At 44.9% G+C, this 25479-nt stretch overlaps 1 protein-coding gene across 2 annotated transcripts in view; it reads right to left on the minus strand.

The window, feature by feature from the left end:
* Nucleotides 1–5555: 5555 nt before the first annotated feature.
* Nucleotides 5556–25479, minus strand: part of LOC145346474 (coiled-coil domain-containing protein 102A-like) — a 462196-nt gene continuing 442272 nt past the window's right edge. For both annotated transcript variants that reach the window (XM_080193782.1, XM_080193783.1), the window contains exon 9: nt 5556–8903. In XM_080193782.1, coding sequence (XP_080049908.1) covers nt 8786–8903 — 118 coding nt within the window. In that variant the 3' untranslated portion in view covers nt 5556–8785. The remainder of the gene's footprint in view (nt 8904–25479) is intronic.

The following is a 25479-nucleotide window of genomic DNA, read 5'->3' on the forward strand; positions in this document are numbered from 1 at the left end:
GAAGGGGGATTTGCTGCTACTCTGCCTGAGATCAGTGAGGGAGAAGGGGGATTTGCTGCTACTCTGCCTGAGATCAGTGAGGGAGAAGGGGGATTTGCTGCTACTCTGCCTGAGATCAGTGAGGGAGAAGGGGGATTTGTTGCTACTCTGCTTGAGATCAGTGAGGGAGAAGGGGGATCTGCTGCTACTCTGCCTGAGATCAGTGAGGGAGAAGGGGGATCTGCTGCTACTCTGCCTGAGATCAGTGAGGGAGAAGGGGGATCTGCTGCTACTCTGCCTGAGATCAGTGAGGGAGAAGGGGGATTTGCTGCTACTCTGCCTGAGATCAGTGAGGGAGAAGGGGGATCTGCTGCTACTCTGCCTGAGATCAGTGAGGGAGAAGGGGGATTTGCTGCTACTCTGCCTGAGATCAGTGAGGGAGAAGGGGGATTTGCTGCCATTCTGCCTGAGATCAGTGAGGGAGAAGGGGGATTTGCTGCCATTCTGCCTGAGATCAGTGAGGGAGAAGGGGGATTTGCTGCCATTCTGCCTGAGATCAGTGAGGGAGAAGGGGGATTTGTTGCTACTCTGCCTGAGATCAGTGACGGGAAAGTAGGGATCGGCTGTCACTCTGCTTGGGATGGGTTGGGGGGCGGCGGTGTTACCGTTATTGGTCTTGATGGCAAAGGGGGTGGGAAGATGAGGGGGTCAGTAATGTTGGGGGAACTGGGGCAATGTCTGTGGGGGCTAGGGTGAGGTATTATCCAGCCCGGGATCGATGTGGCGGGGAGCCGCATTCTATCATTGTTTTTCTGCACATGCGCAGTTGGAGGTGCCAATCAGAGCTGCAGTGTTTTGTGCGTGTTAAGCCCCGCCCACAGGCTTGAGCAGCTAAAGTTATGGCCAAGCAGCTGACCTTTGACCCATACAGACTAGGCCTCATCTGATCCACTGCCTCAGCCGCCGCTATGTTGATGCTGCTGGTTCCCTTCCTCAAACTGTTCTCCCATTCCAACCAAACTGCTCATAATAGCACCTGTGATAAGCAGGAGAAAGGGGACTGAAGGCACGAAAGGCAGAAGATAAAGCAAGTGATCCTGAAGCTGGAAGCTCTGCCGGCAATCCTATCCTAACAGCATTTTGATTTGATTTATTATTGTCACATGTATTGGTACCTTCAAAAGTATTGTTTTTGCGCACTATACAGACAAAGCATACCGTTCATAGAGTACACAGGCGAGAGGGAAAGGAGAGGGTGCAGAATGTAGTGTTACAGTTACGGATATGCTGGGGACTGCTCGCAAGAATTTACCCCGCTCCGGCGCTTTTTTTTTACAATAAGATTCTGTGATCCAATTTTCCACAGTTCAACTCCCGTTTCAATACTGCTTCAGGGCAGCATGGTGACACAGTGCCAGAGACCCCGGGTTTTATTCCCGACTTGGGTCACAGCCTGTGTGGAGTTTGCACACTCTCCCCGTGTGGGTTTCCTCCGGGTGCTCCCACAGTCCAAAGACGTGCAGACTAGGTGGATTGGCCATGCTAAATTGCCTCTTAGTGTCACGGCGACTAGCTAGATAAATGCATGGAGTCGTGGGGGTGGGACCTGGGTGGGATTGTTTTCTATGCAGACTCAATGGGCCGAGTGGCCTCCTTCTGCGCTGTAGAATGCTATGATTCAGGTTTTACTGTGGGGTGAGTGCTGGTTTGGGCTGGGTCCAGAATGGGACTCTGATTTACATGTATGCGTGAGGCCCATACCTGCCTCTGGTGTAGCTAAGCAGTTAAAATGGTGGCCACAGCAATGCATCACGAGCAGTGTATGTACCCTGCTGCGAGTTCAAATGCTTGCTCTCCCTGTTCCTGCTGGTTCAATTTTAAACAGTTCCTGCTGCAACAGCCCAATGTTTGATAAAATTACGACGCTAGCCGTGGAAAGAAAACAGGCTTGGACAGTGTGGCCGCAGTAAAATGAAGCTGAATGAATTAACAGCCGATACACAGGTGAAGGGCATCTTACCTGTGTCCTCTTCATCTGACTGCCCTTGCAGGATATATAAAACTGTTCAATCATTCTTCCAGTTCACTCTGAATGTGAGATTAATGAAACTAATTACAGTGCTTTCCACTAAGATGGAATGACCAATCAACACAACTGAGTTTCCATTTTTTAAAAATCTGTAACACTGCCAAAAACGGTCAATTTATTTTAACGAAACAGGTACTTGCACCGGCTTGCGATACGATGATTAAGAAGCATGCATTACAGTGTAGCTTGTATCATAGAACATAGAATCCCTACGGTGCAGAAGGAGGCAATTCAGCCCATCAAGCCTACACGCACAACAATTTCACCCAAGCCCTATTCCCATAATCCCACGTATTTACCCTGCTCGTCCCCCTGACACTAAGGCGCAATTTAAATGGCCAATTAAACTAACCTGCACACCTTTAGAGTGTGGGAGGAAACCAGAGCATCCAGAGAAAACCCACACAGACAAGGTGCAAACTCCACACAGACAGTGGCCCAAGCCGAGAATCGAACCCGGGTCCCTGATGCTGTGAGGCAGCAGTGCTAACCACTGTGCCATCTAGCAGCTTTTGAAAATACTTCACAATCAAGAGCAGAAAGAAAATGGGTACTAATTAAAGTGTGCTGAGCCGCACATACTTAATTCTGCGTAACAGATACATCCATTTGCTGTGTACATGGAATTTGTTTGCTAATTCAGCTGACTTTAATGTCAAATGTGAATGACGTAGCAAGGTATCAAAATAATAGGAGGTTACATCTAAGCACTGATAACTCAACTGAGAGAAAAGTGGCATGTGACTTTCTGTGCTGGCATTTGATCATTCCAGCGAGCAAAATCTTCAAAGTGTGAGGACGCTATGGTCAATAACATTGGGAACCATTTGCTCAATTGCCTCTTTAACACCTCTCTTGCCCCTCAAGCCGAGCCTCTTCCAGGTTAATTTTGTCCCGGTTCAGAACCGTGAAGCATCTAATTTCTCTCCCCTCCCCCACTCATATCTTTCCGCTAGCTTGCTTCACCCATGAGCCCCATTCTCTACTTCTTTGAGCCCATCGTCACCAAACTGTTCATCACGCAGTTTAGCTTCCAGGCATCTCTGTGAGAAGACATTGTAAAAAGCCCCTGTCTAAGTGCTACATCTCTATTTTCAAACCAACATCGTCAGCACACCCGCCAATCAAACTTTGATTCCTCTATCATTACATACTATCGTCCCATCCTTAATCTCCCCTGGTCTTTCCAAAGTGCTTGAACATGTCGTTGCCTCTTGCATTCATGCCCATTTTCCCACAATTCCTTGTTGAGTCTCCCCAAATTGGTTGCCACTTTTCCCACAGTACAGTAATAGCCCTAACTTAAGTCACAAATGATTGTGACCATTATAACCCTTCCTCTTCCTCCTTGGCCTCTCAGCAGTCTTTGACACACAGTCCTGTTCTACTGCCTTTCCACCATTGTCCACCTATGCATCACTGCACTTTCATTTGGTTTCATTCTTACCCATCTCTAGTCATTGCCAGTAGCAATGACTTTCTTGCCCACTCATTCTTATATCTAGAATCCTCCTAGGATCCATCCTTGGTCCCTAACTCTTCCTGATCTATGTGCTGCCTCTTAGCAGTATCACCCACAAGGTAAGGGGTCAGCTTCCAAACATATGCTAACAACATCCATCTCCACCTCTCTCAAATACTTTACTCCTTCTGTGTCATTTGCTTGTCAAACATCCATTCTCAGATTCCAACCAGTTAAAAATTGGGAAGACCAAATTCCTTAGTAATTCCACATTCCTTCCACAATTCCATTCCCCTCCCAGGCCATTGCCAAAGGTAATTTATCACCAGGACAACTGATTTGCCTCCGAGCTGAACTTCCAAACCCACGGCAAACTGTCTGGCCTGCTACAAGGTGAGATATGGGGTAATTTAACCCATGCTTGTCTCATCTCTGTATCAGTGTCAAGTCACCCACCTGACCTGGTAGGAAGCATTAGCTATTGCTGTTGGCAGGAGGGGGATTTTGGGTGAAAAGGGGCCACTATTGGGAATCCCAAAGAATGGACTCCGGCTCCCAGGCAGGCAGTTGGAATGGGATGAGTGAAGGTGACAGCGGGTTTGGGGGCATAGCATGGGGAGCCAGGAGGGGGTAAAGGGGGTCTGTTCAGAACAGCTTTCCCTTTAGTAGAGGGTGTGGAAGCTGGGGAAAGGTGAGATCCTTCTGTTGTTTGGGGGAAATTAAAAATGAAAGAAACTAAAAAAACAACTCAGCTTCCTTGCTCTCTTCTGACTCCAGGTTGTAATCAGGTTGGGCTGATGGAGAAGGCAAAATGGCCTCCAGTTAAAACTGCATTTGAGCTCCAATGCCCAGTCTGTTTAAATAAAGGATCCTAAGAAGTCTCACAACACCAGGTTTAAGTCCAACAGGTAGGAAAAGCCACTAGCTTTCAGAGTGCTTGTTGTCCCTTTGTCAGGTGAGTGGGAGTTCTCCCATTCACACTAACCTGATGATGGAGCAGCGTTCCGAAAGCTCGTGGCTTTTGCTACTAAATAAACCTGTTGGACTTTAACCTGGTGTTGTGAGACTTCTTACTGTGTTTACCCCAATCCAACGCCGGCATCTCTGCATCATAAATAAAGGATCGCCATGTTTTCCAGTGAGTGTCCCTCTTGCTTATTCAGAACGGCAGGCTAATGTCAGAATCCACAGCAAGGCAATGGGATTGGTGCAGGGAGCCATTTTAACCGTCCACTCACCAAATCTTTACAAGATTAAAATTAGTCTTTTATATTCGGCAAGCACATACGACTCGTGCAAACACTGGGATACGGGCTGATAGGGTAAGTAAAGGATGTTGCAAAAAGCAGAGTGCAATCCAACAATACTCAACATCTTCCAGGAAAAGATTACCTGCTTTATTGACACCTCATCCCTCCATCTTAAACATTCACCCCCATTGCCACTGGCGAATAGCAGCAACCCGTGTGTGCTATCTACAAAAGGCACTTCAGAAATTCAACAAGGCCCTTTCAACAGCACCTTCCAAACCCACACCCTCCACTTGGGAGAAGGGAATACCATCAGCTGCAAATGCCCTGCAAAGCCATACATCATCCTGAGTTAGAACTATATCACAGTGCCTTTACTGACACTGGATCAAAAGCCTCAAAATTCCTATCTCTCTGCACCTACACCATATGGCCTGCGGTGGTTCAAGAAGGTGGCTTCTCAAGGGCAATTAGGAATGGAGAATAAATGCTGATCTAGCCAGTGTTGCCCACAACTCGTGAACGAACATCGTGACCTTATAACACGTAAAATCATAGGACTGTGAATTAGCCCCTAACTTTCAGAAGGGACTACGATAACAAGGCCCTAAAATGCAGCTTCCAAATGAAATTCCTTTAAATCAAACAATTTAGGAATCAAAATCAAAGCAAAATGAGGCAAATGCTGAAAATCTGATATAAAAATTGCGAATGCTGGAAAAATTAGAAGTCATATTGGACACGAAATATTCGCCAAAGTTATACCACCCCCCCTCACCCCGCCCCCACAGAATCAGAGCGAGTGAGGGTGGATAACCGTGATGTCTGTTGACCTCGGGCAGGAATTTCCAGTCTCACTCAAGGAAGGCCTCGAGCAAAGCCGTATAAGTCGTGCATTAACTCTGTTTCTCTCTCCACAAGTGTTGCCAGACCTGCTGAGTGTCTCCAGCATTTCCTGTTCTTGATGAAGACACTGGTTTACTTGGCTGTACATCAACACCGTCCTCTTTCTCTTCTTCATATTCCTTTGGTTGCATAGCATGGCTGAGGGCGATAACTTCAGGGATTTTCTTTGGACAACACAAGACAGATGAATGTGACTCACTATGTCAACCATGTTTGAACTGAATTCACGTGGAACATGGATCTGTTACTTCCTGTTGACCTCGCTTCAGGAATTCATCATTGGTGTCGACAGGCAGTGCTCCAGGAAGCAGTTCTATCCATCCATTTGAGCCATTCTGTGTACTCATTATGGTGCTGGCACAGCAGGCTATCACAAAATGAATGCATCATGGCTGCTGACAATTCAACTGTACTTTTTCTCTAGTAAAACAGCTTATATGGCGAGGGAATTAAAAGCTCGTATCATTTTCTCACATAAGCCTTTCATGCTACATCTTAAATCTCACCTAACATTGGTTTCAATAGATCAGGCACAAAGTGAGTTGAATTCTGTGGTGACCTTTAGAGCAATGCGCTTATCATTGTGCAGGTAGAATCTCCTTTATCAAGTGGAGATGGTGAAGGCAGGAGACATGACAAAGTAGCTGCATCCAGGCCCGTTCCTATCACCAGGCGATCAAGGTGCGGGAACGATCATCTTTCCTCATTCTGCCAAGGATCTCTCGCCTGAATCCGGAGTGGCATTGGCAGGACCGACAGCAAGTCTAATCTCCGACGGGTGCTCAGAGTGGAAGGTGGCAGCTCTGTTAACAAAAAACCTGTGGGTAGTGGCTTTTGGAGAAGCAATCCTGTTGTTGCAAAGATCCGGCAACAAACGGCAGAAAAGGCTTCAGGATGGCTAGTGTAGAAACTGCTGAAATGGGGATGAGTGCCCACACAGTTGAGGGAAATTTACGCTGTTGGCAGGGATGTGGGTTTGCCAGCAGAACAAACAACTCCTGGGCCTTTTTTCTGATGTAGGAGAGGGGTTGGAAGGGCTGACAAGCTACAAGCAGTGTGGAGCCTGTCAGTGGGAACTGAGAACTTTATTAAAGTCGACTGTTGGAGCCAGTGGGCCCCCTGAGGGGTTGCGAGTAGGCCAATTAGTTGCCTACTAGTGACCTCCAAGTGGCAGGTTGGGGGTGGCATGCAACACTGCAGGCAGGCTTTAAGGCCTTCCCCACCTGGCTGGAGATAGCTACACCTACAGGCTACCCTGTGGAGCAGGGGGATGTGGGGGCAGGACCCCTGCATAATGGTATCTCAGCTGTGAGGGCAGGTTGAAATTCAAATATTTAACCAATTGGAGGGAGGTAACTCAATCAAAATTGAGGCGCCCTCTTGAACTGCCGGCCACTGTTCCTTCCGAGCTGACCTTCAGTCCTGCCTGTTTGAGAGCCAGTCTTCACGCCACTTATTAGCCAGCTCAGGGGAAATCACTGCCAGGTAACAATTGTCCATACCCTTGACCTCATTTGACCCCAGCAGAGGGACTCAACCCAAAATTTTGCAGAGCATGACAATAAGAAAACAAACTCTAAACTTGCAATGAAAGAGCATCAAGATTAGAATGTACAAAAACAGAAAAATGCTGGAAAATCTCAGCAGGTCTGACAAAATCTGAGGAGAGAGAGAGAATAGAGCCAACGTTTCAAGTCTAGATGACTCTTCATCAGAGCCTTTATCGGCCTGTTTCTGTTTTAGATTTCAGCATCTGCAGTATTTTTGCATTTATCTTAAGATTAGAATGTAATTGCTAAACAGCACAGAAATGGATAAGCTCCCTGTTTTACTCAGGTGAAATAGTGGAAAGAGTGAGGATCTAAAAGAATTCCTTGTGGCAATAATTCAAAGTTAGGAGGACAGTGGATGCCAACATTCAGGCCTTCCTAATGGACTCATTAATGCATATACTCTGTGGACGAGGCTGTATAATTGCTGTCGTCAGGCAATAGGGCTTACACATTTGTAAAGCCGAGGAGTGAGCTGGCATTGTGGGCTGGGCCTAATTATATGCATAATTCCTCTACAGGGCATTGTTGATCTAAACCAGCCGATAGGGCAAGATACTGATCGAACGCCAGGCATTTTCTTACAGGAACTGAGGGTCATCAGGGCCTACACTCACACAGCAACAGTAACAAAGGAAGGACACATTTACCCTGTAATGGGCAATTGATTTTCCCATGAACGAAGGACAGAATTACAATTTAACCCCTCACCATAGGGCGGCACAGTGGTTAACACTGCTGGCTCACAGCGCCAAAGACCCGAGTTGGATTCCGGCCTTGGGTGACTGTCTGTGTGGAGTTTGCATGCATGTTCTCCCCATGTCTGCATGGGTTTCCTCAGGGTTCTTCGCTTTCTTCCCACAGTCCAAAGATGTGTAGGTTAGGTAGATCGCCCATTAATGTCCAAAGGTCTGTAGGTTAAGTGGATTGGCCATGCTAAATTGCCCCTTAGTACACACGATCTGCATGGATTTCCTCTGGGTGCTTCGCAGTTCAAAGATGCGCAGGTTAGGTGGATTGACCGTGATCAACGCACAGGTTTACAGGAAAGGAGGAGTGGGCGAGCAGGGGAGTGGGCCTAGGGAGAGTTACAGGCGGGGGAGTGGGCCTAGGGCCTAGGTAGATTGCTCTTTCCAAAGATCGATGAAGACTTGATGGGCCAAATGTCTCTTTCCGCATTGCAGGGATTCTATTGATGCCTCTGGTCTTAGGGTTTTCAGACCAATTAACATATAGTTAACTGTACATCTCTAATATCTATATGTAAAAAAAGTATGTAACTTTATGGTTCAAAATATATTGACATAGTCCACATCAGTGATGGATGTTAGAACTTGATGTTTCACATGATTATCATTTCCTTCTATTGAAAAGTAACTTAAATCTCTGATAGATCCAAGAGCTTTGGTTTCATTCACTCCAAATGCTTCGCCATTTCATTTCATTCCATTCCTGACAGAAGCTGTTTGTTTGGTGTTTGACCCCTGAAGAGAAGTCTTTCTTTTACCAGTTTTCCTGTTTTCACAACAGATATACTCAATCCGTCATCTTACTTCACTTCAAGTTCCAGGTCATCTTCTTCGCTGATTGCTTCCGCAGAGTCGTCAGGGTTGTACACTGAGCTTCGCTTCATTCCAAACAGTGAACTTGTCTGCTGTCTTCGTAACCTACGTAAAAAAGGATTAAAATCAGTCCGATATTTTGGTTCAATCTTTCAAGCAATAATTTTATTTGGTAAGCCAACGCATCGCTGAGATATGCTGAAATTCAGATTGATGGAGGTTATATTTGCCCAGTGCATAGTGCACATCCTGACTCCATAGAGACATTCCTCATTGACCTAATCATAAAACCGCTACAGTACAGAAGAGGCCATTTGGCCCATTGAGTGGGCACCGATTCTCTGACAGAATATCTTATCCAGGCCCTCTTCTCTACCCTATCCCTGTAACCCACGCATATTCTATGGCTAATCCATCTAACTAACATATCTTTGGACACTAAGAGACAATTTAGCATGGCCAACCCACCTAAGCTGCACATCTTTGGACACTATGGGGCAATTTAGCATGGCCAATCCATCTAACATGCACATCTATGGACACCAAGGGGTAATTTACCATGGTCAATTCACCTAACCTGTACATCTTTAGACTGTGGGAGGAAACTGGAGTACCTGGAGGAAACCCATGCAGACATGGGGAGAATGTGCAAACTTCACACAGTTATCCAAGGTCAGAACTGATCCGGAGTTGTGAGGCAGCAGTGATAGCCACTGTGTCACTAGGCCATAAGCTCTCTCCCTAAATCTCTCCACCTACTTACTTCACTTTTCTCCTTTAAGATGCTCTTTAAAACTTACTGCTTTGGCCCAGTTGTCTAATCATTTCTTTATCTGTTTTAGTGTCAAACTCTGCTTGATAATCTCTTCTGTGAACTCCCTTGGTACAGTTTCCTTCTTTAAAGGCTCTAAATAAAAGCAAGCTTTTGTGTGGGATTTAAAACCTTCCACTCCCCCGAAGTGTGTTTTCCAGAAGTTTCCACGGATGTCTATGGTGTTTTGTGTGGCTTGCCAGTCCTGCTGCTTGGGAACCTGTTGTGGTGGGGGGGATGGCCTTTGGTGGGACTGAAAAAACTTACTGGCAAGAAGGGCTGGAAAATTCCCTCCCTTTGTTGTTGTTAGAGAATTACGGCTTGCAAAGATGTTAAATTAGAAAAAGACGAATGCAAATTATATTCACATTTAAACAGAATAGTACGACAATTACATTGCTTGATCATAGAATCCCTACAGCGAAGAACGAGGTCAAAAACAATCCCACCCAGGCCCTATTCCCGTAACCCCAGGTATTTACTTTGCTGATTCCCCCGACACTCGGGGGCAATTTAGCAAGGCCAATCCACCTAACCTGAACATCTTTGGACTGTGGGAGGAAATTGGAGCACGCAGAGGAAACCTAATGCAGACACAGGAGAAAATGCAAACCCTACTTAGTCATCCAAGAGTCAGAATTGAGCCTGGGTCCCTGGCACCGTGAGGAAGCAGTGCTAACCACTGTGCCGCCATCCACGTGTTTATTACATTTAGAATGTAAAGTTCCTCCATCCACTATTTCAGTAGAGACATGAACTCTCTGGGTGGGATTTTCCATCACGCTTGCCCCAAAACCGGAAAAACCCACCCGAAGTCAACAGACCTTTGTGATTCCGGTGGCAGGCAGGACATAAAATTCGAGTGCTTGATCCTAAAGGGTTTAACATGATTTGGTGGGTTGGAGCCTCAATTTTCCACAGGACATTATTCTCCAATCATTTATAAACCATCAAATCTATACATCTTTGATGAATGTTAACAATAAGGATTGTCCAATTAACAGATCAGTTTCAGGATAACAATTCTTATGTCTCTTGTGTATGTTGAGTCTGTTGTCCACCACAAAGTTAATTTATATTTCCCCGCATTGGTCATGTCTCTCTGTTTTCTCCTTCCTGATTGGCTATTTTCTACTTTTGTTACACTTTTTAAACATATCACTTTAAACGTTTTCCTCTCAATTACACCGAACAATCGACCCAATTACATTCCAGAAGAACGATTCTGAGCGGCCCAACCATATACCCTTCAAGTAATATTTGAGAGACAAAAATTATTTGCATTTATATGGCCTTTCTTAATATCAGGCAGTGTCTTTATAGTCAATAAAATATCCTCCAGGAGGCAATGTAGATATTATAGCATAATCTCATAATAAGTTCAGCTATTCTAAAACAAATCATAAACTTAATCATCCCATGATCATGTTCCACACTACAAGTTTCAGAAACCATGGTGTAACTAAACCACCATTATGATAAAACCAATAAGTCTAAAGTTTATTTGTTATTGTCACAAGTAGTCTTACATTAATATTGTAATAAAATTACTCAAAAATCCCCCAGTTGCCACACTCCAGTGCCTGTTCGTGTACACTGAGGGAGAATTTAGCATGGCCAACGCACCTAACCAGCACATCTTTCAGACTTAGGGAGGAAGCCGGAGCACCCAGAGGAAATCCACACAGACACAGGAAGAATGTTCAGACTGCACACAGACAGTGACCCAAGCCAAGAACTGAACCTAGGTCCCTGGAACTGTGAGGCAGTAGTGCTAACCACTGTGCCATGATGCCGCCCTATAATTCTACATTGTGGAGGTTGTGATCCAATCAAGAAATCAGGCTACAAGTTCCAGAAACCACGCAGCATCTGGATCTCAACTGCTCTGCTCCCACACTTCAAACCCTACATTTTGGATTCACTCCCACCCTTTGATTTACCTCCTGCCTCTGAGCACACTCCTCTAGTTTACAGATCCCAATCCGCTGATTGGCAAGCCTTAAAGAATCCCTATTTCCACCACTTTTTTTCCCAGCATGACACCCTGCTCAAATTCTGGGTCTGCTGCTATGCCTACATCATCATTGCTTCTTGTTCCAAGCATGTGCCCCATTCCACTCTGGGCATGATGGTTTGTACTCTGACTCCCACAGGTCAAATATTATACAGCACTATAACAAAATCTCAAAGCTCATGAACTGCTACAGTGCAAAATTAATAAAGAGAGTATCAACATGTTCATCTGGATTTGCTCCCCCCACATGCTTAGTATTTTATTATTATTAAACAACATTTTATTAAAATAGTGGACAAAGGATTTCACATGAATATATAAATTACTAATATAACACCAAATAACTTCAACCCAAAAGAGGTTGCATCAGAATTTCTGTTCTTGGAGGCTAAACACGTTACTCTGACACGGCGCAAGTGCAACATTCACCCTTTTTTACAGCAACATGAATCAAATCAAGCTGCAATTCTCTCTTCATTATATCAACTAGATTTTTATGTAACAGGCTCAATTTTATTTGCAGTTTGTTTTTACTATTTATTTGAATCAAGCTAATGTATCAGTTCTTTATAGTTCTATAAACCTGAGTTGTTTTCTAATCAAAAAGGAAGACTTAGAACCATAGAATCCCTACAGTGCAGAATGATGCCATTCGGCCCATCAAGTTTGAACATGATTCTCCAAAAGAGCATCTTACCTAGCAGCCATCCCGCCCCCACCTTTTGCCCACACTATCTCGGCAACCCCACGCACTTAGCACGGCTAATCCATCCAACCTGCACATCTTTAGACTGTGAGAAGAAAAGACTGCACCCACGCAGACACGGGGAGAATGTGCCAATGCCACACAGTCACCCAAGGCCAGAATTGAAGCCAGGTCCTTGGCGCTGTGAGATAGCAGTGCTAACCCACTGTGCCACCATGCCACCCACAGTTTGTGTAGGATTTGAACTTATGTAGAATTGGGTGATACCTTTCAAAAGACTTTCGAAGTGAATTGACGGAAGATAAGTTACAATGAGAGTTGGGTAGGAAAACACCAAATCATTCCAAACATCAATGAAAGAAGAGTTAACAAATACATCATCTGTCCATGTTTTTCCATCAGAGCATCACAATTAGCATGTCCTTGTCTGCCTCCACAGACAAAGGCAATTACATGATTTAAATTTTGATGCTGCTCCACAATATATCACTTCCTCTGCATGTGCAGAACTGTATCAGGAGGTTCCAGTTAGAACATAGAACATAGAACACTACAGCGCAGAACAGGCCCTTCGGCCCACGATGTTGCGCCGACCAGTTACAAAACAATGACCCACTAACCTAAACCAATCCCTTCTCGTCCATAAACCTATCCACGGATCTCTTAAACGCCCCCAAACTAGGCGCATTTACAACTGCAGCAGGCAGGGCATTCCAATCCCTCACCACCCTCTGGGTAAAGAACCTACCCCTGACATCCGTCCTATAACTACCACCCCTTAATTTAAAGCCATGCCCCCTCGTGCTAGATTTCTCCATCAGAGGAAAAAGGCTATTACTATCCACCCTATCTAAACCTCTAATCATCTTATATGTTTCAATAAGATCCCCTCTTAGCCGCCTTCTTTCCAGCGAAAACAACCCCAAATCCCTCAGCCTCTCCTCATAGGACCTCCCCTCCATACCAGGCAACATCCTGGTAAACCTCCTCTGCACCCTCTCCAAAGCCTCCACATCCTTCCTGTAATGTGGGGACCAGAACTGCACACAGTACTCCAAGTGCGGCCGCACCAGAGTTGTGTACAGTTGCAACATGACGCTGCGACTCCTAAATTCAATCCCCCTACCAATAAACGCCAAGACACCGTATGCCTTCTTAACAACCTTATCTACTTGACTCCCAACTTTCAGGGATCTATGTACACATACACCTAGATCCCTCTGCTCATCCACACTATTCAAAGTCCTCCCGTTAGCCCTATACTCGACACATCTGTTATTCCTACCAAAGTGAATTACCTCACACTTCTCCGCATTAAACTCCATCCGCCACCTCTCGGCCCAGCTCTGCAACCTGTCTAAGTCTTCCTGCAAACTATGACACCCTTCATCACTATCTACCACACCTCCGACTTTGGTGTCATCAGCAAACTCACTAATCCACCCAACTATACCCTCATCCAGATCATTAATAAAAATTACAAACAGCAGTGGCCCCAAAACAAATCCCTGAGGCACACCACTCGAAACCAAACTCCATGATGAATATTTACCATCAACCACCACCCTCTGTCTCCTATCCGCTAGCCAATTCCTGATCCAATTCCCTAGATCACCCCCAATCCCATACATCTGCATTTTCTGCAGAAGCCTACCATGGTGAACCTTATCAAACGCCTTACTAAAATCCATATACACCACGTCCACTGCCTTACCCCCATCCACCTCTTTGGTCACTTTCTCAAAAAACTCAATAAGGTTAGTAAGGCACGACCTACCCGCCACAAAACCATGCTGACTATCTCCAATCAATTCTTTACTCTCCAAATAACTATGAATCCTATCCTGAATAATTTTTTCTAAAACCTTGCCCACAACAGAAGTGAGACTCACCGGTCTATAATTCCCGGGGAAGTCTCTGTTCCCCTTCTTAAACAATGGGACAACATTCGCTAACCTCCAATCTTCCGGTACTATACCAGAGGCCAACGACGACCTGAAGATCAGAGCCAGAGGCTCTGCAATCACTTCTCTTGCCTCCCAGAGAATCCTGGGGTAAATCCCATCCGGACCAGGGGACTTATCTATTTTCAGACCCTCCAGAATATCCAGCACATCCTCCTTATCAACTGCAACACTGTCAATTCTACTCCCCTGCAATCCAGTGTCCTCCTCAGCTATATCCATGTCCCCTTGTGTGAACACCGAAGAGAAATATTGGTTCAATGCCTCTCCAATCTCCTCCGGTTCCACACATAACTTCCCTCTGCTGTCTATAACTGGCCCTATTCTTGCCCTAACCAACCTTCTGTTCTTAACATACCGATAGAGCGCCTTAGGATTCTCCTTAATCCTATCAGCCAAAGTCTTCTCAAGTTCTTGTAGAGTAGCAGTTAATGGGAGGCTTGTAGCTAAACAGGGACAGCACAATATCACAGTGGTTAGCACTGCTGCCTCACAGCGCCAGGGACGTAGGTTTGATTCTTGGCTGAGGTCACTGTCTGTGTGGAGTCTGCACGTTCTCTCAATGTCTGTGTGGATTTCCTCTGGATGCTCCACTTTCCACCCACAGTCCAAAAGACATGCTGGTTATATGCATTAGCCATGCTAAATTTTCCCTCAGTGTATCCGAACAGGTGCCAGAGTGTGGAAAATAGGAAATTTTCACAGTTACTTCATTACGGTGTTAATGTAAACCTTGCAACACTAATAAATAAACTCTAAACAGATGTTTTATGGAAACAAGCCAGGATTAACCAAATTTTGAATTAAATTGATTTTGAGCTATTTGGAAATTGTGAATGCAAGTTTGTGCTCTTCACTTTTCAAAGTAGCCCTTGACAAATGTTAAAAATGAATTGTTATTTGACAATTCAGATTTAAATTACACAGAGGGCTTTCTGACATGAAGTTTGCATTCATAGAAAATCCACATAAGTTGCACTAAAATTATAATTAGTATTTACACATTAAGAAAAGAACAGTGAGTTACTGCACATGCTGCAGCATGAAGTACAAATGGCTTGCTTACCATTGTGTTTTATGCAATGAGTGTTTCTTTCTTGGTCCTTACCTTTTCTTTGACAAAAACATCAGCATGAGATTTAACAAACATCATCCCATGGCAAAACGTGTCCTGCACACGCAGTGATCTTTTGTGCATGAGCAGCTGCATTAGAGGGCAGCTCTACATCTAGATAATAGAGGTTTATACAAAAAAGTGCTGGTTTTTTAATCCCTCTCTTCTCTCCCGCGCTGACCAAACACTGCTGTTCCAGCCAGCGGTTGTGAACCCAATGCTCTGCAGTGGGAATCATGCTGTTGAACGATGGCACTGTTCAAAGTTATTTGCCAAGTAAGAATGTGCAAGCGCCACTTAATCACTCGAGGCTGGCATTGAACATGGGTCCCTGGCACTGTGAGGCAGCAGTGCTAACCACTGTACCCCCATGCCACCCTTAACACCTCACCTTATGAATTCACAAACCTCTTCAGAATTATTTTTAATCTACCATTACAAAGAACTACTTTTAGACCACTGTGTAAAAAACAAGAAACGTTACGTTCCATTACTTAAGAACATAAGAACATAAGAAATAGGAGCAGGAGTAGGCCATCAAGCCCTTCGAGCCTGCCCCGCCATTCAATAAGATCATGGCTGATCTGTCGTGGCTCAGTTCCACATTCCCGCCCTCTCCCCATAATCCTTAATCCCCTCGCTTATCAAAAACCCATCAACCCGCGTCTTAAAAATATTTAGCGAGGCAGCCTCCACCACTTCAACGGGCAGAGAATTCCAGAGATTCACCACCCTTTGAGTGAAGAAGTTCCTCCTCAACTCCGTTCTAAACCGCCCCCCCTTTATCTTGAGGCTGTGCCCCCTAGTCCTTCCGTGGGTATTAGCAGATGTACTCAAGGCATCCAGTTGTCTATGTGTTTTCGACAGTGTGGTACTGATATGATTTTTATTTTCAGTTGATTGTAATTCCAAATCGAGATTAAAAGCTGCTAAAGGAAAACTGTATGCACCATGATTGCATTTCATGACATTCCTTTGCAATAGTCAGGGTTAGGGTCAGTTGTACATGTAATGTTTTTAAACCACTTTTTAAGCACAGTTCGGAACTGATAACTCGTTGACTCTGCCAAGCACGTGCTGGGGGTAGAAAGAAATTTAAGGTCTGAATTAGGTTTTGGTGGAACTTAGAATTTACTGGGTGGGATTTTCCGGCTGTTCTTGCCCTAAAACCAGAAAATCCTGCCCAGAGTCAACACTTTGCGTGGTCTTGTCCCAATCGCTATAATTCCTGTGGCAAGTGGGGTGGGAAAATTCTACCCATTGTGTACTAGTTGCCTATCACCTTTTTCCCAGGTTACCAGCAATTACAGTTCATAAGTGGCTGCGATACACTTTGGCATAATCTCAGATTCTTCCTACATCCTCATCTGGACACTGTGTAGCAAGGACATACTAGGTTGGATTTTGAGATCTCTGAGGTGCGGGCTTGCCCTTACCCAACATCTGTTTAAATCTGCCAAGTCAAGGGGATCCAGCTGCAGTGATGTTAGCAAGTAGCATAAGTGGCCAATCACACTGAAGTATTCTCACAGACAGCATTACAGGAAAATCACAGTCCTACTTTAATTTAAAATTTTGATAGGGAAAGAAATTATTAAAAGTGGTTTAAATAAAGATGAGACTAAAGATAAGCAGACTTAAAGTAAAGAAGTGGAATTTTATCATAATGGAGAAATCTACAAATATAAAAGGAAGTTTTCAGAGTCAGAGAGCGTGTATAGCAATAATCATGAGCCTTGTATGCTGTTAAAAACCCAGTTATAACTCATTTGACAAGGGCTTTTACAGTGTGACCCAGTCACATTTCATTCAACAAGGGTTCTTACAGTGAAACTAACCGTAAAATATAAAAAATAATGAGGGGCATCGATAAGATAGATAGATAAGAGGCATGGAGGTGATCTTATAGAGGTCTATACAATAATGAGAGACAATGGTAAGTCAACATCTTTTCCCAAAGGTAGGGGAATCTAAAACTAGAGGACTTAGGTTTACGGTGAGAGGGGGCAGATACAAAAGGGTCCAGAGGGGCAATTGTTTCACATAGAGGGTGACGAGAGTTTGGAATGAGCTGCTAGAGGTAGTAGTAGAAGCGGGTACAATTTTGTCTTTTGAAATGCATTTAGACATTACATGGGTAAGATCGGTATAGAGGGATATGGGCCACATGCGGGCAATTGGGACTAGGTTAATGGTGAAAACTGGGCGGCATGGACAAGTTGAATTGAAGGGCTGTTTCTATGCTGTAAACCTCAATAACTCTAAAATTTTTGTTAATTTACTGATTGCCCCGGAATTGCACTCTGGGCCACCCTCAACAACACACCGTCCAAAGGAATGTAGAAATACTGACAGCAATTTCTGAATTTCTGTGCTATTCTGCACATGTGTAAACTCCACAATCCTGCTTATTCAAGCTGCTTTTGAGTTGTAAGTGGTCTTTTAGTTTGTTGGCTGTTTTAGGGACTATTTCAGGTTTACTTTGAAGCTGTCTGGCATCTTCAGCTTTTTGGCTATGTTAGGCATCTTTCACCTTAGTTTCTTAGGCTTTCACTTATGACTTTACTGAGGTTTTAGTGACATTGATTGAAGAATAATTGGGATCATTGCAACCAGAGAATTCCCCATTTGTCACCAGATAGGGCCTAGGACCCTATGATATTCAGCTCAACCGCTGTAACACAGAGAAGGTGCCTTTAATTTAACACCTCATTTCAAAGAAAGCAGCCGGAATTCTCCAGCCGATCACACTGACGGGATTCTCCGGTCCCATCAGCAGTGCACACCCACCCGTGTATTTCCCACCGGCATGGCGTAACGCCAGTGGGAATTCTCATCGACCCATAGCAAAGAGCGGGACACCTCCTGCCAGCGGGAAACACGCAGCCGGAAGGCTGGAGAATTCCGGCCAGCATCTCTGGCAGATCCCTGAAAAGGTACATAAGTAAATTCCAAAACCAAAGGGACAATACACAAAAAGATTTGCCAGTTTAATGATAAAGTCTTTCTTTATTGAAGCTATTATAAATATTGGCACTCAGATGATTTAATGCGAACCTAGTGCTTTCAGTCTGTGGCTGTCAAGGTGGTTTAAAGACAGTTATGCCACATTTATTTTCTGATAGGCCACAATTTCTTAAATGCAACACTTTGAGTTCTTGTCAATGTAAGTTGCAAATTCCCTATTACTGCACGCTCACTCAATAGCCAGCCTTTAAAAAAAAGCAGTTAATGCATTAATTGATTCCTATAAATCACTGGGCAATAATTACTTATGACAAAGCTGTTTGAAGAATTTCTTGCTGTGATTCAGGGAGAGCTTACTTTCCTGAGACAGAGGTGACCCTCATTATGTAAACGGCAGCAGCAAGCCAGCCTGCATTTCATGATGTAAGCCTTCATTTATCTAATTCACAGCTTGCGATTCCGAATGACCAAATAGGCAGGAAGTTAATTGCTGCCATCACTTTCACTGTCACTGGCAGAGCAGCTGCAGCCACTGATGAATAGTTTAGGGCATGTTTACAACGATAACAACGACTTACCCTCATATAGCATCATAAGCTTAATTTTAAAAACATCCCAAAGCGCTTCATAGGGACGTTATAAAACAGCATTTGACAAGGCCACAGATAATAGGGCAGGCGGCCCAAAGGTCTTATTTTTCCAATATTAAACAGCGTCTTAAAGGAGGGAAATGAGGGTTGGAGAGGTTAGGGAGGGAAGTGCTTAAGTTCGGGGAACGGGGGTTGAAGATGAAGCCACCAATATTGGAGCGATTTAAGTCAGGTATGCTCAAGGGACCAGGATTGAAGGGGTGAAAATATCGTAGAATCCTACAGTGCAGAAGGAGGCCATTTGGCCCACCTGTGCTGACCACAATCACTGGCCCTATCCCCATGCATTTACACCAGTTAACCCCCCCGCTGACACTAAGAAGGCAATTTAGTGTGGCCAGTCAACCTAACCAGCACGTTGTTGGACTGTGGGAGGAAATCGGAGCAACCATGGGAAACACGCGTAGTCACAGGGAGAACATGCAAACTCCACACAGGCAGTGACCCAAGCTGGGAATCGAACCCAGGTCTCTGGCACCATGAGGCAGCAGAACTAACCACCCTAACAAAAGTAGCATTTCTTTGAGGGTTGTGAATCTAGAGGGGATTACAGTATTGCGAGGGCAAGGGCACGGAGGGATTTGGAAACAAGGATTCGGGCTGTGGTTTTCCCCAAAAAATACTAAGGAGTGGGGGCTGGGGTTGGCGGGGGGGGGGGGGGGGGGGGGGGGGGTGCATGAAGCCTGAGCTCACTGAACACAATTTCACAGGTATCCTAATCTCAGAAATCTCCTACCGCCTACCCTCACTCATTCTACAGACATTGGGACCCACCCCGATGCCACCAATCACCCCCATCAGCAGAGTTCCCTTCCTCCCAATCTGATCACCACCTCACTCTCCCTCCACGAACATTGGAACTCCCTCTCTCACTGGCGGCATGTTTTCCCAACCCTTCCCGAAATGGATCACTGGAATCTGGGTATTAAGCCCTCCCGATGGATTCCTCTTTATGACACCTGGCAAGTGCCCCCTTCATGCTTTACGCCCGCACACCCCCCCTGCCTAGCCCCTTCCATCTATGGGTGGCACAGTGGCATAGTGGTTGGCATTGCTGACTCACAGTTCCAGGGACCCGGGTTTGATTCCCAACTTGGATCACTGTGCAGGGTCTATACATTCTCCATGTGTCTGCATGAGTTTCCTCCGGGTGCTCCGGTTTCCTCCAAGAGACATGCCGGTTAGGTGCATTGGCCATGCTAAATTCTCCCTCAGTGTACCAGAATAGACACCAGAGTGTGGCGACTAGGGGGATTTTCACAGTAACTTCATTGCAATGTTATTGTAAGCCTACTTGTGACACTAATAAATAAACTTTAAACTCATAGCTCCCCGTCAGAGCTTCCACTCAGGCCCCACTCCATTGGCATTGCAGCTGGCACACTGGGGTGCCCAATCAACACTGCCAGTGTGCCAGGTGGGCACTGCCAGAGTACCAGGTGGGCATTGCCAGATGCAGAATTCTGTGCCGACAATGCCAGATTGGCATAGCCCAGTCATGTCCCTGACCACCCAACAGCTTCAAAGACCTCCAAGCTTCCCAGTGTGGCCATCATGTCTGGTCTCCACCAGTGGATACCATCAGTGATTCTCACCAGTCTTGCACCTCCCCAAAGCTCGGAAGGTCCTGAGAGAATCCTGTGTCGATCAGGCTGTGCTACTTTCAATATGCTAATTGGTCTCGCGCCCTTTCTGGGTGCAATCCGGTTTGCACCACTAGAAAGGGACCGGAACAAAGATTGTAAATTGTTTGGTACTGAGCACAATTCTTGGTCCCACATTTTCTAGGATCGACACAATTTGCAGTGGGTGCAGCAAAGTCGTAAATTTGCCCCCATTTTTATTATCAAGGTGCTGCTTAACTGAGAGCCAGGGTAGGTCAGTATTGGTGTGAGTTAGGACACAGTCAGCAGATTTCTGGATGATCTCATGTTAATAGAGTAGAACATGAGAGGCCATTCAGAGGTTGACTGAAATAGTCCAGACCAGTGGTGCAGGGATGATGTTTCTCTGCAGCAGGTCAGCTGATTCAGGGACAAAGCTGGACACTGTTGTGGAGTGGGAATAGGTAGTCTCACTGACAGCATGGATGCATAATAGGGATCTCACCTTGGAGTCAAATGTCACATCAAGCTTGTGAACAGTCTAAGGTAACAACACCCAGTGCTAGACAGAGTGATGCTGGCTAGAAACTAAAGTGAGTGGCAGTGGTAAGGGCACAGTGAAGACAAGGCTTTCAATCTTTTCCATTATTTCATTGCAAGAAATTTCTCCTGATCCAGAATACCAGACCAGCATTCTGTCAATTCCGAGACGGTGGAGGGAGTTGAATGAGCTGAGCTGGGACTGGGCACCAAGGCGGAGCCTGTAGATTAGAATGAGGGAAGGGTCCAGGATAGATCCTTGGTGGAACCAGAGGCAAGGGGAATGGGAAGAGAAGGCATTGCAAGTACTCAGTACAAATGGACCTAGACAAGTACAGTGCTAGTGGTATAAGGACAATGTCTTCAACCATTTCAAAGGCTGCACACAGGTCGAGAAAGCCAATGAGGGATAATTTATCATTATCCTGGTCACAAGAGAATAACCTTAATAAAAAACACCCTGGGACAGGGGAATAATGCTAACATTTCCATTACAAGTACTTCATAAAAGGATCATAGCTATAAAATGCCCACAGTGCAAAAGGAGGCCATTCAGCCCATCATGAATGTACCGATTTTCCACTAGAACATCTTACCCACACCGTATCCCTGCAATCCCACATATTTACCTCATTAATCCCCCAAAATTACACATCTTTGGACACTAAGGGCCAATTTATCATGGCCAATGTACCTAACATGCACATCTTTAGAGCGTGGGAGGAAACCAGAGCACCCAGAGGAAACCCATGCAGACACAGGGAGAACGTGCAAACTCCACACAGACAGTGACCCGAAGCTGGAATTGAAACCAAGTCCCCGGCGCAATGAAGCAGCAGTGCTAACCACTGTGCACCGTGCTGCCCATTAAGGCTACCTTAGACATTGGAATTAACACATACCTCTGATTCAGAGGTGACTGAATTCTCTTTTTAGATAAAATTTCTTCCTGATTTGCCCATCTTTTAGAAACTTCTATTCCTTGTCAACCCAATTGTCATCAACGTATGTTGCAGCCTGACCAGTGTTAACTAGATGTGAACTTTCTTAATATTTGGTGAAAGTGGCACTGTTAGAATAGAATTGTCGTTAAATCTGTGTGAGAATTTTCAAACTGAAGGTAATACTGTGTGACCCAATGTCATCCCAGTGTGAAAACTGCCATTTTCTACCAGGTTATAAATCAATACCAAAACGCCACCCGACAAGGCATCATATTCAGCCTCGTGACACATGCTTGCCACCCATTTCCTTTCAGAGAATCAGCAATGTGAATGATAAAACACAGTTACAAGTTTGAAAAAGTCACTGTCAAGTGTCTCACGCCTTTCTCTGCTAAAGGGCTGTCACCATAATTTTAAAGTTTATGTGTTGAATGTCAATAGCATCTATCAATAAAAATTGCTAAAACAGATAAAAAGGGTGGATATTCATGCCTCCAGTAAGAATCGTTACAAAAAAGACTATGGAGTAATGTTAACCACTGGAAAGGGAATGGTCAGGGTCGGACGAGATTTTGAAGCTTCAATAATTGAAACTCAAACGTCATCCAACCTTGGTCATTTTTAACTGAAACAAGATGGGGAACAGAAGAGGTGTGATGGGGGAGGAAATACAGGCAACAGGGGGTGGGTTGCAGGTTTAAATATTACAATGAGGCAACCTGATTCATACTTATCTTGTTCTTCACGTTTAATCTGGCTTTCCCAGACTGTAAGAAGTGAGGACTGTTCTGTGGCACTGCTTGTGAGTCAAGAGAAACTTGGATCATTCCCTCCCAGCCCATCAAGCTTACCTTCTTCCCCATCTGTCATCAGGCACCCCACTCTACACATCCCTGCACAGTACAACCCACCACCTCAGTTAGATGACCAAGCATCCTCAGTATCAGACTCCCTCTACTCTGCCAAGGATTAGCACCTATCTTTCCCCTTCTCCCACTCCAGGTGTTGGATTGTTGGGTCTTCCTCTCCCCTGGAGGAATCGGTAATCTCACCCAAGATCCAACGTGTGCTCCCATTAACCCTGACGTGCTCCTGGCCTGCAGCACTTCTTAAGGAAATCCTGTCTAATGGGGAGTCAAACCTGGTGTCTGGGCGGAGAACTTGCTCGGTAAAAGAACGCACACTGTGAAGTCAAAGTCCCACAATACAAACCAAACATCCTCCCTCTGCTCCCCACCTCCACTCAATATTGAGGACTGCAATGAATTACAGGGCATTAATAAACTTGCAGAATAGATGCATAGTTGGCAAATAAATTACAACACTGATAAATGTGCAATTTTGCAAAGATAAAATAAGATGTGCAGGTTAGGTGGATTGGACACGTTAAATTGCCCTTTAATGTCCAAGATGTGTAGATTAGATGGATTAGCCATGGAAAATGTATGGGAATTACATGGATAGAGTGGAGAAGAGGGCCTGGGGAAGATGCTCTGTCAGAGTCGGTGCAGACTTAATGGTCTCTTCCCCACACAGACAGTGACCCAAGCCAGGAATCGAACCTGGGTCCCTGGCACTGTGAGGCAGCAGTGCTAACCACTGTGCCACCATGCCACCCTCTGCGCATGAGTAACAGAGGTCTGAAAGTTTCCCGATCCCCAACCTACTACTGGGGAGAAACAGTCACCAGCCCAAACTTTCACAGGGGGCACCCCCTTGGTTGTTTTGGAGACGGGCTTACCATTCAATTAAGGATAATGGGCACTCATCCTATGTAATGCCACCATTTTCAAAGAAAATGCTTTGAATAGTTATTGTACTTGTACAGTTATAGAACTCTACCGCCCAGCAATGAACTATCTCCTTTTCTAAAATAAATTGCGGACGCTCCTTTGTCTCCAATATAATTCCATCCAAAATAGATGGAAACAGCTCTGCAAACACTTACTCATGGCTCAAAATGACAATCATCACTGCTGGGTGGAACAGATAAATCAATGCTCTCAGGCACTGAACAGAATTCAGGAGCTGCGTGTGCACTGAGACATTAATAATCAAATTCATCCCCTAGTTTAAACACGCTTGCTGTGTCTTGTTTACCTTTTCAAACTCCATTTACATTAACATGTGAGAGGCCCAGACAATGACAATCTCCACATTTTAATAGGGGAAATCTCATCACTAAAAATGTCAGTGCGCCGGCACTTATAAATTCATTATATGGCAAAATGGAAATTCAAGATATTGACAGTGCGGGAAATTAAAATACTGAAGCACTTAGCAAATAGGGAAAGGTTAAACACACAGTCAATGGTGAGGATGAGATAGACTGTTGTTGATCTTTCTCGCCCCAATTTACTTCCTAACCAGTGGAGCCTCAGAGTGCAGAGGAAGATGTACCTGTAACATTTCATTTTGTGTAAAAATAGCAGAAGATACTCAAGGAAAGGGTGTGGGCTGAACTCTGTGAGATTGATGTTCCCTTATTTGATCCCATGTCCGAACACGTGAAGAGCAGCTTATGACAGTCGAATTCTCAGACAGCGTTACCGTCAGCAGTACTTTCAAGAAATGTTAGAAATGCTACACTTTAATTATGGGTTGCTGTCAGAGGCTTGAGTTTGGATCTGGCTTTACTAAGCTTATCCTCCTTCTGTTCTGTTGGAGCGAATGGGGTCAATGGTTATGGGGAGAAAGCAGGATTAGGCTATTGAGTTGGACAATCAGCCATGATTGTGACGAATGGTGGAGCAGGCTCGAAGGGTCAAATGGCCTCCTCCTGCTCCTACCTTCCATGTCTCTGTTTTTATATTCTTCACCCAAAGGCAGAGCTGATTCTTATTTAAATCCTGCTTGTAAAAAAGGACAAAGACCAATTCATCAACCTCCTGGATTGTGACATCCTTTGCACTGGATGAACATTTCAACCAAGCCAACCCAAGAGACTAGGAGATGAGACATACTGCAACAGTCAGCTCAGGTCAATGGCTGAGCTACGGTGATGCCTCACCTCCAATGTTGTGCAAATAGCTCTAGAATTACCTGTCCAAAACACATTGGGTTTTAATGAAGGCAAGTACATAGTTATCTAAGCAGCTCGACCTGAAACTACCCTGTCACATGGTTGAGACTTGAGACTTTAACTGTACAATTTATGGATTCTGTCTTCAGTTGTAGTCTAACCTCAGCTGGGTGGTTAGTTACAAAAAACAGAAAATGCTGAAACATCTCCGCAGGTCTGACAGCATCTGTGAAAGAAAATAGAGCCAATGTTTCAAGTCTGAGTGACTCTTCGTCAGAGTTTTCTGGTGAAGGGTCATCCAGCTCGAAATGTTGGCTCTATTCTCTCTCCATAGATGCTGTC

This window comes from Carcharhinus amblyrhynchos, chromosome 8, assembly GCF_965287045.1.
Source record: "Carcharhinus amblyrhynchos chromosome 8, sCarAmb.v2.hapA, whole genome shotgun sequence".
Lineage (NCBI taxonomy): Eukaryota > Metazoa > Chordata > Chondrichthyes > Carcharhiniformes > Carcharhinidae > Carcharhinus > Carcharhinus amblyrhynchos.